Source organism: Morone saxatilis, unplaced genomic scaffold, assembly GCF_004916995.1.
Source record: "Morone saxatilis isolate NCDOM2014 unplaced genomic scaffold, NCSU_SB_2.0 Contig16, whole genome shotgun sequence".
NCBI lineage: Eukaryota > Metazoa > Chordata > Actinopteri > Moronidae > Morone > Morone saxatilis.
Genome location: NW_023339718.1, coordinates 2,697,764 through 2,712,832, shown reverse-complemented (window position 1 = coordinate 2,712,832; position 15,069 = coordinate 2,697,764). Strand labels below are relative to the sequence as shown.

The window sequence follows — 15,069 nt, the reverse complement described above, 5'->3', positions numbered from 1 at the left end:
AAATGAAAACCTGACATATGACACACAAAAAATACCAGGGAATTCCTTTCAAGCATTTTAAGGTTGCTAGCATTAGCTAATTAGCTATAAACAAAAGGTGAGCTACGGCTAAGGTTGATGGGAATGTCATAGATCAAAGTACAATTAGCGGTACAAGAGGACAAGTCAAAACCTTATTATACCTTATATGCTTATTTCGCAAGTAGAAAACTCAGAAGATCACCAAAATTATTACAATTCATCCTTTAGGGAATATGATTTCAAATCAGCTTGTATTCTATGCAGTGGCTTAAATACGTAATATTAAGTTCTTTTTTTAAATTTATATAGCACTTTATATAACACTTTTAAAAGCAAACCAAAGTCTGTCACAAAGACAGACATGTGTACAGATACAAGCAAAAAGACAAATGAGCAAAACAGATGTTACAGAAATAAAGCAAGATAAAAATTGAAACACAATTAAAAATCCTCATTGCTACTGAAATGCTCACGGAAAAATCCAAAATCTATGAATAAGCAAATATTTGTTTAATTGACAAGGTTAACTGCTGGAAACAAACGAACTGGAGGATTTGAGGATTTCTACTTAATGGTGGAGATGGTTAGTTCAGATTCAAACAAACCAAAGTCACACAATAACAGAAAGAAACTAACTGATGGAGGCAACATTAGAACAACAGGCAACTCCCGTCTCTGGCTCTGAGAGGTAAAATTAATGTTTTTGTCAGATGAGTCTGGTGGCTTTGAACAGAACAAAATAGATCTTATTCTTTAGCAAAAATGTCTATCTCTGTATCCTTATATATTTCCTTATAATAACAATATGAGCCCAATATGAGTGGCACTTTTAGTGGATCCACTTTAACTGTGCACCTGTTTCGCAGCACTTTTGCTCAATACTGGACTAATTAAAAAAAATTGTTGTTTGCTCTCAACTTCCTATTGTTTAAGTGTAACAACTCACTGGCCGACACTAGAAGACTGTCTGTAAAGTGCAGTTAAGTCCATGAGCCTTCAGTAGACTTTCTCCGGATAGATAAGAGTTTAAAAGAGAAAATACCGCCATGAACATAACTTTCAAACTTTGCATTTAAGGATGAAGTTCCCAGTTATTGCTCTTCTTGTTCGTAGGCATACTGCCATGCCTCTTTACATTTTGAAATGCCTGATTTCACACTGCGCTGTCCTCTTTACGCCCCTTAAAGATGTGCGGGACTGTATCTAATCTGAGTGTGTGGGAGGTCACAGCACCGATGTTCAGAGACGAGGGAACTTGTATGTCTTAATATATATTTTTGCGTCATTCCTCAGAGAGCCACTGGGGGAGACTTTGGAGATGAGGGCAGATGAGTTAGTGTTTGCTTTGAAGCTACAAAAAAAGAGGAGGAGGAGGAGGAGCTAGGGAACGGGGAAAAGACAGGAAGAAGAAGAGGACATTAGAAGATAAAAGGAATCGAACTGATGAGAAGGAGATAGGAGAAAAGTTGAAGCGAGGAGAAGGAGAAGAGGCCCTGACGAGAGTGAGGATGAACCCTGCATGAACACAGTTTGAGGCCTGAAGCGCTGATCGCCAATCTGAAACACCCGCTCTCTCCCTCCCTCACTGTTTAACTGGAACTAATAACTTAAGATAAAGGCTTTTAGTGAGGGGCTACTTTCATTTTTAATGTGGTGGAACAGGAAGGCGGAGGGACCCTTTCAAAGTACGAGCACAGAAGCACTTTGAATGACCCTCGCTTGTCATAAATATTGTTTCCAACACAAACATAAAGTTAGTTCATATTCAGTGCTAATTCTAGCTCATTTCTAAAACAGAAACACATCTGTACATACAGCATATTTCCCTTTAGTTGCAACAGTCATGAGAGGTACTGTATCTCTGTTGCATAATTAAGGTTAACATATTCCAAAACATCCTCACAGCGCATCACATGTTTTTTGGCTGGCTAAAACCTTGAGGACACAGTAATCCTGTATGGACGTGGTTTCATAGTCAGACCAAAATCGGTGCTGAGATCCAGCTCCTGCCCTGGAACACTTCCGATTCGCAGCCCGCGGAGCAGCGTGGTGAGAAAGACAAACATCTCCAAGCGTGCGACTCCATCACCGAGACAGCGTCTCTTCCCCATGCCAAAGATGAGAACCTTCTCTGTCAGATCCTTGTTGAGGAGTCCTGATGAACCTAGGAAGCGTCCGGGGCGAAATGTGTCCGCATCGCCCCAAAGATCACTGGGACAGAGAGAAGAACATGAAGATCGATCAATCAGTTAAATAAAAGACACTGTTACCAACTTTAGCACGTCGTAATGTGTTGATGATTGCTTTTGGATACTCACGCATCATGATTGACTTGATACTGGTTAATGAAGACACATGTATCTTTGGGAATGAAGTATCCATTCAGGGTGATGTTTCTGGTGGTACTGAAGGAGAGACAACCAGAGTAAAGTACACACAACTGCAAGCATGATTGTACTGCAATCAAATCAACTGTCTTACCAGTGAGGAATGGTAAAAGGGACATATGAAGCGTGACGAAAAACTTCATATATGAATGCTTCTGTGAAAGGCATCTTCGGCTTATCTGAAAACCTCGGATGTCTGGCTGTGCCAATGTGTTCGTCTACAAAAAGAAAAAAACCAGCACCAAACCACATTAGAGATTTATGGAAAACTGGGTAAGCTTTTTTACAATTTAAAGTTTTATGCCCCTGAGACTGTGTTAGAGAACGTGGCCCAAGAGAGATATGTCCTTTGAACACCACCATTTTCCAAACAAAAGGTTCATTAAGGTGCAGTTTGTAAAGTTGTTGACCAGGATGCAAATAACTGTCAAAACTGGAGCTTCATGTTTCATAATAGCTGATATCTTTTTTAAAACTATGAGGACCTGTGTCCCGACTACCTACAAGAACAAACACTGATATATTTCCAGATTTGTTGAGTCTAGGATCATGGGGTTACAGTCCTTTGAGGAAGTACTAACAGCTACAGAGTTGGGCGCTAGGTGTGACACATCGAGAAGACACCATTCTTAAATGACAATGGAGGCTGCTGCTTTTCCCAATTGAAAAGACGGTTAATTGAAGTTGGGGTCTGACATCAAATCGCTCAGCTATATAGAAAGTTCCTGATATAAGTCATTACAATTCTAGACCTCAAAAGTTCATTGTCTGTAAATTTGAGCTGCACTTGAGTTCAGTCAGAATGAAGAGAATCTTTTTATTTCCCTATTATATAATTAGCTAAAAGTTAGGTTGATAAAAGAATGTATAAGCATGATCCCTGAGACTACATCTTATTAAATACGCGGTCTGCAGCCTGACCTGTATCCATTTGGGGGTATGTAACATCAAGAAGCCTGAGAATCACTGGGGTTAAAATAGCTGAGGTCTATTGTATCTTTGAAGTTTGTAACATTGCACAAACAAGTATTTACGCCGACATGAACAATGTTCATCTTTCAAATCAATTAAAAATGTTGCTCTCACTAATTCATTCATAAGGTTTCCAGCAAAGTGGCGATCCCACTGTAAACAGTGGAATGAAAGCTTGATTTAAAATTAATTGAGGTGATAAGTAAGTGAAGAATGTCAAACTTTGTGCCTTGCGTGTTGCGGCCTTTGTGTCTGTCTGGAACAACCCTCCAACCTTTCTTTCTTTCTTTCTTTCTTTCTTTCTTTCTCTGGCTGTGCCTCCCTCTCTCGTTCTGTTTCATCCTGTCTCCTCTTAGTGTCTCCCCCCCTCTCTCTCACTCTCTCTCTCTCTCTCTCTTTCTCTCTCTGTGTGAAAATGCAACGTGCCTCAGAACAGACAGCACCAGTTCTGTCAACCCACAAAAGTAGTTCTGGCGTCAGCAAATTGGACTGATCTTTTGTGAGTTCCTCTGGTGGCTGTCGGATTCTGTCTGTCCGGGAAGGGCACTCGGGTTGGCCTTTGTTGAGCTTCCATTATGTTGATTCTGCCTGAAATTTGTATACTTTTTTTTAATACTATATAACAGACATCACATATGCCAGGCTATTCCTGTGCTGATGATACATTTCTTAAAAAGATGTCATTTTTTTTACCTATTTGTGTCCTTAAAGATGTCTTTTTGGATTGAATATTTTACATATTTCAACAGATAAGAGCCCGATTTGGCACTGATCTCAGCATCTTTTTCATTTCTTAAATATTAAGAACTACTGTATGTAACACCTTCTTCTCTAAAATTAAACCACCAGCCACAATCTTTGCTCATCAGTGATGCGTTAATCATTAATGAGCCACCTTCTATTTCTGGATATGAGAATGCGTCACTGGGTATTGGACTAGCCTTCGCTATTTAGCATAGCATAAATTCTTTTTTTTAGATAAGATGCTGTAATGATCTGTAAGAAGTACAGTGGCTCCATTTCTAGAAAAGATTTGTTGTAAAGACGGAGTACAAAAAAAAAGGCACATCACACCAATATGGACAGCAGAGTCACATTTGAAGTGCCCCCTCTAGTCAAAAATCTGTTTTTCTTCTTGTTTGTACAGTGTGATGTTCGAGCTTCACTGTACAGAATGATGTATGTGCGGAGTTTGACACTTGAAGGATGTTTTCACATTCATCTGCTGAAAGTGAAGTTTCTTGAAAATCTGAAATCAGATTTGTGACAATCAAAAATATCTAGAATTCCAATCCTCGGTCATAGTTTGCCAACTTATACAAGTGTGGAATGTAAAATTTAAGCCACCAGTGACATAACACTGAAAATGGACTTATACAGTGAGTAGGAGACATCTTATGTCCAGCAGGAAAGCTTTAGAAATGAACAAGAGTTGCATTATTCATAGATTATTTGAGTTTTTAATGAGGTAGAAGGAGTAGCAGCCTTTTTGAGGATTTAATGTGGAATTTTTTTGCAGAAAAAAACACAATGGACTCACATTATTATTGCACTCAGACTATATTTGTCTTAATACACGTCATAAGACCGTACCTATCTCCTGATGGATTCTGTCCTGGATGTCAGGAAACTTGATCAGGTACAACAGGCTCCACTGTAAACCAGCGATGATGGTGTCAAATCCTTTAGAAAATCACAAAAGAGAGTAACCATCTTCATCCACAATTATTTATCATTAATGATAATATAGGTTGAATCCGCAGCGTGTCTAACCTGCTCCAAAGATGTCGATGACACTGTGAATGACCTGAGAGTTGGAGAGCATAGACATATCCTTATTTTCTTCTCTGTCCTCACAAAGTGCAATCAGAGCGTCTGTAATGTCCCGGATACAGTTCTGCAATCACACAAACACACAAGATATTTAACATTGTTTGTCTCGCTTAAATCATTGTCGTTATCATCACTGAAACATCTAGCTATCTTTATCAACTGTAGGTTGATCAACGGCAATGCAGACTAGAAGAGAAATAGAGCTTTGACGTTTTAAAAGCGATAATTATGGAAGAGACAGTAATCAGTTATGGTACGACGCGTGTCTTCCAGTGGGATGCTAATTCCTAATTAGAGTGCGTGCGTGCGAACATTTTAGCCACTCTGCACAAGAACAAAGGCCCCTCCCAGGGAACTTGTTTGTTATTTCTTTGGCTACAGTTACTGTCACAACTACTACTGCATGAGTGCAATGTCAGATTAAATAGTGGATGGCAAATTAGTGGGACAGATCGAAAGAAAACAACACTTACAGACGCGCCATCCACCACATTAGGTGGTCCTGGAAATATTTGTATTTTGTGGTCACTGTAATAGATTGGAGGGCAGGGGTTAAAGTCTGAGACCTTCCCTCAGACAAAACTGGGATGCCTATGGGATCATGATTATGTTGTTTCATCCCATAGACATTAAATAATTAAGATAATATAGCCTGCTGTTTTACATAACTGCACACAACCACAAATTCATAAAAAAAAGTGGGGAAAAAGAGTGAAATTCACAACAATTGCTGTAATCTATAATAATAACAGAATTGCACACATGTAGGTTGTTGTATGTGTCAAAACTCCTTTTGATATCCAATGTTATAATTTCACTTCCATTCACTGAGTGTCCCTGGGGAGGTCCGGGCGAGATAAAGTTAGTTAGTTAGTCATTATGATATCATTATAACATTTAACAAATCATTGTGGAGAATTGGTCATTGTCAGCATGTGACACCGGGTTCAGCTTTCTTTGAAATTTTAATTTTGCATTGCATGTCCCTTCAAAACTCTTAAATTGTCAATTATTATTCTACGTCTAACATGCAGTTAGCTGCATAGCTCATCTGGTAGAGCTGGCCCCCCATGTACCAAGACTGATGCCGTGTCCCAGGGTTCAAATCCAACCAATCCCCTCTCTCTCTACCCCCCTTTCCTGTCACTCTTCAGCTGTCACTATCAGTTAAAGGCAATAAAAGCCACCAAATAAAGACTCAACTAGCAAAACTTTAAATACTGTCACATGTCTGTGTGTAATTCTGCACTGAAACAAAACCTTCCTTACCTTATCAAAGGTTTTGATGTGTTCCTCGATGCTCTGCTCCATGAATCCGTTCATCCTGCGAATGTGCTGGACCATCTTCCTCAGAGATGGACTTGGAATGTAGCGAAACACGGGGAAAAAATCAGCTAGGTTCCCCGCTGCAAAGATCCTCAGGACCTCGTTGTTGATGTGAACAATAGTGAGGAACTCCTTGTCGTTGTAGTCGTACCTTTTCCCAAAGCAGAGGGCACAGACAACGTTTGCCACTGAGGTCACCAGGGGCTTCACTGGATCTATACCGGCCATTTCTCCTTCAGCAGCAGCCTGTTCCCGAATCACCTGCACCATCTCTGCTGCCTCAGCACAGACCTGCTCCTCCAGCAGGCAGGTGGCACCGGACCCTCTGGGCTCAGCCTGGGAGAAAGACCTGAGGGCATTCTTACACAGCTTCTTATGGAGCATCCAGGCCGGTCCATACTTCTCACTGAAGGTCATACTGGTCCCGTTGGCTACGGCAGAGAAGGTGAACAGGTCAGGTCGGCCGGCAAAAGCTTCTCCCTGCCGAACCAGCGCCTGTCTGATGGTGTTGTATCCACTCAGGACCACGACAGTCAAAGAGCCCAAACGCATCTAGACCAAAAGAATTAACAAATGATTGAATGAATACATGAATACTTAATCCTCCATCCTAAAAACAACACATTTTGCTGTAATACCTGGAAAACATCGCCGTACTGGAGCCTCAAACGGGTGAGAGAAAGATGAATCTGGTCCCCCATCTGGAGCAGATTGCCAACAAGGGGCCACGGTGTGGGACCAGGAGGAGGAGGATATCTTGTGTGATCCAGCTGGGAGTAGTGGTGGTGACTCTTTCGGCCCCTGAGGGCCATCAGGAGGAGGGTGAGAAGACACAGAGCAACAGTGACACTAGACACAGAGGCACAAGGGTTCTCCTTGATGGGCAGAGTCGCAAATGTCAGTCTCATCTTGGCAGATAAGCTGCAACTACTGAGAGAGACAGAGAGAGAGAGACTGTTAAAAGACAAATTGTCTCTAATTAAGGAGAAATTGTTAAGATCCTAAAAGAAATAAAGAAACAAAGCCAAGAAACATTTCTGATAGAAAACTCACCCCTGCAGTATCCACTGTAACTTTGGTGTGTAAAAGTAGCGACCCAGACAACAGAGACCAGAGCAGAGACCAAAATACTCAGGCAGGCAGACGTTTGTGGTCTGGTCCTCACGAACAGTCCGGGACATCCCTTTCAGCAGCAGCCGGGCCCCCTGCAGAGGGAGCTGCTGCCCGCTCACAATAGAGAGGCGCACATGGCGAGAAACTTGGCTCAGGGTGAAGGACGAGTTCGGCCCAGCCAGCCAGTGACCACATTGGCCCATTTGACTGCAGACCGGAACCATTCACAACGTGGGCTCCTCCTCTCTGGTTCCCTCTGTCCATCACAAGGATGTTAGTTGCAGTGCGTTGGTTTAAATAATATTTTTAAAGGATTATATGTAATTAAATGTGTTTTCAAAACTAACAAAACAACATTTAAATATCTGAATTCGAATTCACGACTTTTACTTGTACATAATAAAACAATGTGATATTAGTACTTTAACTTCTTCCACCACTTGTTCACAGACCCCAGTAGTTTTATGAACAATGTCATGCCTGTGACGGATCACAAAGGGGCGCTGTCCGTCTGCTTACATTGACTTCATGTCCCCCACAGTTTGGACTGAGGTCATGCTTTGCTGCTGGTTTCTCACTCAAATCGTCATACACAACACAGGAAGTGTGGACACAATAACAGGAACACCTCTATATTAAAATCCAATACAACCAGGGGCGGATCTAAAGACATATTCATGGGGTGGCCAGAAGGTGGCAGGGAGACTTTAAGAGAAAGAAATAGATGCTGATTTAATCCCAAAAAATCACTCAATCAATATTTACTTGGAAACGCCCCCGAATGAAGATATTCAAATGTACATTAGTAAAGTAATATATAAATATATAAATACATTGTTTTCTTTCCAAATATTCAGACATTTTTCCAAATAATAGTCTAAAATGTGACCATAACAGATTATTAAATTCATTTACTTTTTTTTATTATTTTTTTTTTTTTTTACAGAATTATTGTGTTAAATTTGACAACATTTGACACAAAACTGGGGTAGCTTTTTTTAGGGGTGGTAGGTGCCACCTAGATCCACCCCTGAATACAACCTCATATATTGGTTTCCAAAGGATTTGCAAGGCCATTTGCAAAGCATTGCAAGGCCACACTGTTCATGCAGCTGAGTATTTGAAACATTTCAACAACTGTTTTCTAAGGTTTAGGTTTAGGTGCAAAAAACATCTTGGTTGGCAAAAGTGTTGAAATACTCTATAAAATATCTGGAGGCGGACTATCCAAATTAAGTAGTTATGTGTGTTAGTTCATAAAAAATACTTGCTGGTAATAGTTGGCTCAGAAATCAGAAGCAGAGTAGCGCGGGTCTTTGCAGAGCGCTGGTGGGGGGAAAAAAATCCAGTGTTACACAGGGGAGTGTACCTAGACTCGCAGGTGGCGGTACTCAATAAGAAGCATGGGTACTCATGGATGAAAATCAGAAGTACAAAAAATCTGTACTTTCCATTTCAGGCACTGGTTTTATAGCCAGTAAAATCTCTCCAGTAAAGCTTGCTAACATTAAAGTAATGCCGTCTCTTGAGACAGAGCATGCATTGTTTGTCCACGAAAGATGACTATAGGGTTAGATGTGAAATAAACCTGCTGTTACCACCAACCTGAACCACCTCCAGGAGATTCCTTTAGACAGGAGACGTCCCACAGAGGTCGCATATACACTGAGTGACTCCCGCCAGAGCAGAATTTAGACAAATCTTTGATATAGAGCGACGTGAAAGTCACATAAAAACTGTTCACACTGAGGCCAAAGTGGCCAAAATCAGAATAGGAAAAGATCAGATTCAGTGTGATTTGTTAAAAAACTTTTGCAACTTCTCTCTTCTTCAAGCTCTCTCCTTCCTCTCTCTCCTCATTCTTCTTCCCACCTTTATCTCTCATTTCCCTTCTTGTCCTCCATGCTTATACTACATCCTCCTCCACAGTTCTCTCACTATCTCTCGCTCTCCATCTTTCATCCTCTCCACCGAACCGTCAATTTAGCTCAAGCTCAACTGTGGGACACCCAGTGCTGTCAGGCCAAGCGACAGCTCCTTTGACCCGGTGGACCATGTCCTCTCCAGGCCAAGGCGGTCCGGTCTTGTCATTAGCTCTGGCAGACAGAGCTGAGACACACACTGAGTCTGTGGAGCCAGGCGAAGTGTCTATTGAAGGAGAATGTGTTGCTTTTATTCAAACATTAAAGCAAGACCAGGGTTACAGACCTGACAGCCACACACACAATGCCAAAAAACCTGAAATGAGCTTGTATTTTCTGACAATTATACTGAATGTTTTTGAGGAAAAGTCCTTATTGAGGCACAAAATCGTTAAGATATACATTTATTGGCAAGCAGTGCTCGGATGCATAGTGCTCCATCCACTCACAACATACTGTATAACTCACCCAAACCCACGGCCTTCATAACATAAGCCTCAAGTCAACCGTATGACAAAACAGAGCTCTATACATTAGTATGGGAAGATGGTTTTCCTCTGCAGTTCTGCTGATCTTTCCATTGTTTAACAAGGGTTAATTACAGAGGTTGTGTTGTCCCTGCAGAACAATTCTCAAAAGGATGTGTGCCAGGATCAAAATAGGCGCACCAGACAAAGTTATGTGATCGCATTGTTCCCGGGAGACAGCGAAGCAGCAGGAGGCAGCTTATCAAAGCAAACATCTTCCCAATTATGTTTGCTGCCTCGTAGACGGGCCTATCCCTCTGAATGAGCTGCGTGTGGACACGAAGTGATGCAATGAAGCACATGCAACAAGTGGCCGTAACTTCAAAGACTTAGAGGTTCAAATATCTGGCCTTGCTCAAAGCAGCTTTTTATGCTTCAGCTTACACAGCAAAAACACTGATAAGGTGTTTGGATCAGACTTTGTTATTAGATTATTAGACATTTGTTATCTATTTAAGGGGGAAAGCAATTTAAAAAAGAAGATAAATATGAATTCACATAACTTAAGAAGAGTCTAATTTAATTTGACAGGCTCTTGCAATACAATGTGATTTGACAACCACTCATATCTTACCGTGCAGACAGGAGCTCCTGAGCATCTGATCACAATTTCCCTTTTATTTCTGCTTTATTTTATCCAATCACTGAATGAATGAGAGATGGGTAGGGGGTTAGGAAGATAAGGATGGCTCCAAGACTGCATTATCTAATTTATGCACCTGTTCTTAGATTTAGATTTTGTATATATGCATTCATCTTATTCTTACTTTTTATTTATTATTGCTTGTGTTTGATACTGTCCCATTCTAAAATACAATGCTTTTATTTCATCTATCTATAAATGTAAATTAAGATATTTTGAAAATGAACACTGACACAATTATATACTCTGTATAACTTTCTGTGGCTCAATAAAAAAAGATTTGAAGCAATGAAGAGTTTCAAACACTTATACATGCAGAGTATGTGTCCTGTAGATACAAATAAGGTAATACATTTTTAGTACGAAAAGGTCAGATATTGTGGTAAAAGCAAAGGCCTGTGTATGCCAGATTTTTAATCCTGCAAAAAAAGAAGAAAAATATATATAACATGGGAAAAACTTTCTTATTTATCAAAAGTAAGGGCGCTAAAAAAGTTAAATTCCTGTCTCCTGACTGTTTATGAAACATGAAATGTACAGAAAAGATCAATAAATAAGAACCTATAACATTACAGATACCTACCATTCACTGTAACTCAGAGGAACTGAGCTGCGCGCGCCCCAGCCTCGCGGGGCACGTGGGGTAAACTGGGATTGGTTCCGTCTGAACGGTGATTAGCGCGTGCAGCGGGACCCTCAGAGGACCGAGGACTCCCGGTGCGGCGGTACCCTGATGCTTGAGTGCGGCAGGTATATATAAAGCTGCTCGGCGGGTCTCCGGTCCACTGACGGTGAGAGAAAGGCGGACAGACAACTGCAACATGCCCGTGACCGGAATCCACCAGACCGGAGGAAACTCACCGGCTCCGTCTGCAGGTTGGTAACTTTTTAAAGACTGCGAGCTTCAGTTTACACCCTGAATCTGTCAGACATTACCAAACATTATGTTTCATTTTGGAGCTTAATGTGGAAGAAGGATATTACACACCTTTAAATTCAGGTTATACACTTTATGTTTGACTGAACCCTTAAATCATCATATGTCTCTGTTCCATATTAATGTCATTTAAAGAGATTTATATTCTTTTAATTGGCAGTTTTTCATGTTTTTACACTGTTTTTCTTACTTTTTCCTCATGTTTAAATTTTAATTTTAATTATTCTAAGCACTTTTGCAGGTGTGTGTAAAATTAGCTTTCTTTAAAATTTCCAAATCCTATTTATTTTTAGTGAATCCCATTATTTTGAAACATTTTTTGTATTTGTACTTCATTCTGGAGGGAAAACTGATTTACTATTTAGCTTTAGGGCAACATATATCCCATAATTCAGTCATTGTAACATCCATTCTGCTGCAAAAGCCAATTATTTACTGAAAGCACCACAGCAAGAATATTAAGCTCAAAGCTAAATATTTGGCATTGCTGTGGCTCAGGTTGAGTGGATCATCTAAGAATCTGAGAGTTGTTGGTTCCATTTACCATTTATTTTGAAGGGACCAGATTACAGAAAACACTTACATTAGTCCACACTGTTAATATAGTGTTAGTGCTACCTAGTTGTCTGTTCCACTTACATGGCTCTGCACGCATGGTGGAATATTCTTAATCATCTCTTTTTTATATCAGACAACTCTTTAAACTGTTTCTTATCATTTACAATCAAAGCTTAGAGTTATTACGACACCTCTGGTAGTGTTGTTGCCCCGGGCCTGCATCCTGCTGTTCTCCGATCTTCTCTGTCCAAATGAGGTCAGGCTAGTCCACAACTCAGAGCCAGCCCGACTTTATGGTGCCAGTCGTAACCCTTGACCCCGCTGGTGTTACCCTGCCGACAGTGCCAGTACCTCATTTGGTGCAGTTTCTCTCCAGCCGGTTGGGATGGCAACTTATTCACAGGGTTATGGTGAAACATGAAAGGAGCTATTCTCACTCAGCGATCCAGACGTTAACTTTCACATCAAGTGTTCACACATGCACTACAGTGTTGAGTGAACACACACGCATGCACAGGGAAAACAAGCTCAAGTGGCGGAGTTGGGCAGTAGCAAAGTACAAACACTTTGTTACTGTACTTAAGTAGTTTTTTCAGGTATCTGTACATTACTTGGTGGCTTCATTTTTACACAAATATCTGCACTTTCTGCTCCTTACATTTTCAAAACAGGCCTTTGAGATGAATTATTGATTATTATTTGTATTTTTTGCATCATTGCAACACTTTCTAACATCAAGACCGGTGCATTTCACGCATGACAGATGTAATGTGATGAAAACTAATATGAAACAGACAAGAGAGGACAATGTGACCGTATTTGAAGTTTAAAGCTTTGCACAGAAACAGTCGGTAGAAATGTGCTTTAGAGAAACCTTTTATACAAACATTTCAGAGCCTGTACTTTTTCAGTACTTCTACTTTTACCATAGTCTTTTTTGTACTTTTGCCATCTCTGTGGATTGGACATCCATTTTCCATTTGTATTTTTCAGAGGGAAAGCATGTCAACATGAACTCCCAGTCCGACAGCGGCCACCAGCAGCAGCCTGGCAACGGGTGCAACCACCAGGGTCCAAACCAGAACCATCAACCACAGCCTGCAGACGGACCTGAGACGCAGGCCCTGCCTACACCAATCCCAGACCCCCACATCCAGTACACGAAGGTAAGCTGCACCCGGCAGTCGAGACACAAAGCAGACGGGACTGAACCAAACAACTGAGCTCCAGATCAGATTTTTTTGTTCCTAGAGGGCAGTTTATCTCCTAAGAAAAAGGTTTGCAAAATTCCACATAATTTACTCAGACACTCAGGATTAAGAGATTTTATTTGAATATATAAATCAGCAACTTTTTGCATATATTGGTGTGGTTCTGTTCCACTACACAGTGATCTTTATAAGAGTTTTACATCAGAAAATCAAGTATTATAAGTCTTACTATTCTAAATTTGAAAGAATTGTGGTTTTGATATTTCCTTTTATCCTCACCCTAACATGTATCACTAAACTGTAACTGTGTTGCTTTCTTACCAGGCAGATTGTGAGTTGCATCATCTGGTCTGTATTTCGGTGAATCGACGTTGGTTGGTTAATTGGTTCACTTGGCCTTTAATATGGCATTGTGTACCAATTTAGCAATTGTGGTTTGTGTTAAAAATGAAAATGAAAAACGTGGCGTGTCGGCTTGTAATTAGAGGTGAATGGAGACTTGGTTTTAACAAGATGAAACAAGCAGAACAATATTTACTGGTCATTTATCAGTCAGGGCACGGTTGAAAGTAATTACCTGAAAATACTCTTCAAGCCAGATGCATCTCATAAAAAAACAACACAGCAGGCAAAATGACTCCCACTAAACACAGGTTATTAATTTCATCAGGCTGAGAAGAGCTGATACTGTGCGCCATGTGTTTAGGAAAAAAAAAAGTACTTGAAGAATCTGTTTCTGTGCGTATTGTTCTTTTTTTGATCCTCCTCTGGTATCTCAGTTGTTCATCAATAACGAGTGGCATGAGTCCAGCAGCGGAAGAAAGATTCCTGTGTATAATCCCGCCACAGGGAAGCTGCTGTGTGAAGTGGACGAGGCTGACCCTGTGAGTATATTATACATCAGTGGTTCCCAACCTTTTTCCTTAAGGGACCCCTTTTCTGTCATTGAGTAAACTGACAACCCCTGACTGAGTGACATATTTGATGGTTATTTCATATTACATTCAGTGCATAACAACAACAGTACAGAACAACTGAAAAACTTTGCAATTAACCCAAATAGTGAAGATTATTAAGATTATTTCCTGTAAATATTACATCAGAGATGAGTTTTCTTGATGTTTTTAGGCACATTTTATACAATTCTCTGTCTGTTTTATGTATTTTTTCTATTTTTAACAATTCTTCATACTGACGAAGCTTCTTTTTTGACATATTCAGTGTTTTCTTCTTATTGCTCTTGTACCCTTTGTTTGTTTTAACTGTGATTTTCTAAATGCAGGACGAAGCTGTTTAGCAGAGGGTGAAGGCTGTGTGAATATAGCTTATGTTCAGGTCTTTCACCTTTCCCTTATCCTGTAACAGTTTCATTTATTTCTGTCTTGACTTTGGTGACCGCCTCCTCCACTTGAACCTCCTGTAGGAAGATGTGGACAAGGCAGTGAGGAGTGCCAGAGCCGCCTTCCAGATAGGGTCGCTGTGGCGTTCCATGGACGCCTCAGACCGTGGTCAACTCCTTAACAGACTTGCAGACTTAGTGGAGAGAGACCGGCTACTACTGGCAGTGAGAAACACACACACACACACACACACACACACACACACAATTTTGCTACACA

The 15,069-nt window shown here is 40.6% G+C and overlaps 2 protein-coding genes across 3 annotated transcripts in view; one reads left to right on the top strand and one right to left on the bottom strand.

Annotated features, from left to right (window-relative positions):
* Nucleotides 1–1,949: 1,949 nt before the first annotated feature.
* Nucleotides 1,950–7,447, bottom strand: LOC118325865 (cytochrome P450 1A1). The gene is made up of 7 exons (XM_035658708.1): nucleotides 7,178–7,447; nucleotides 6,483–7,091; nucleotides 5,154–5,277; nucleotides 4,974–5,063; nucleotides 2,503–2,626; nucleotides 2,340–2,426; nucleotides 1,950–2,232 (listed from the first exon to the last, which is right to left on the bottom strand). Exons 1-7 carry the CDS (start codon nucleotides 7,445–7,447, stop codon nucleotides 1,950–1,952), a joined length of 1,587 nt encoding a protein of 528 aa, XP_035514601.1.
* Nucleotides 7,448–9,706: 2,259 nt separating this feature from the next.
* LOC118325716 (retinal dehydrogenase 1-like) overlaps nucleotides 9,707–15,069 on the top strand; it is a 10,767-nt gene continuing 5,404 nt past the window's right edge. Inside the window, exons 1-4 of one of the 2 annotated variants that reach the window (XM_035658498.1) lie at nucleotides 9,707–9,733; nucleotides 13,361–13,405; nucleotides 14,230–14,334; nucleotides 14,874–15,014. In XM_035658498.1, the coding sequence (XP_035514391.1) occupies nucleotides 9,707–9,733; nucleotides 13,361–13,405; nucleotides 14,230–14,334; nucleotides 14,874–15,014 (318 nt within the window). Of the gene's footprint in view, nucleotides 9,734–11,464; nucleotides 11,621–13,232; nucleotides 13,406–14,229; nucleotides 14,335–14,873; nucleotides 15,015–15,069 lie in introns of those variants that run through there. The other variant, XM_035658497.1, reaches the window with a different exon arrangement.

Excerpts from the sequence above, each read along its gene's own strand:
- LOC118325865 (XM_035658708.1), bottom strand. The coding sequence starts at position 7,447 with ATGAGACTGACATTTGCGACTCTGCCCATCAAGGAGAACCCTTGTGCC. Across the intron at positions 5,278-6,482 it reads ACATCAAAACCTTTGATAAG|AACTGTATCCGGGACATTAC; the intron begins GTAAGGAAGGTT and ends GTGTGATTGCAG. Across the intron at positions 2,427-2,502 it reads CCTTTTACCATTCCTCACTG|TACCACCAGAAACATCACCC; the intron begins GTAAGACAGTTG and ends TCTCTCCTTCAG.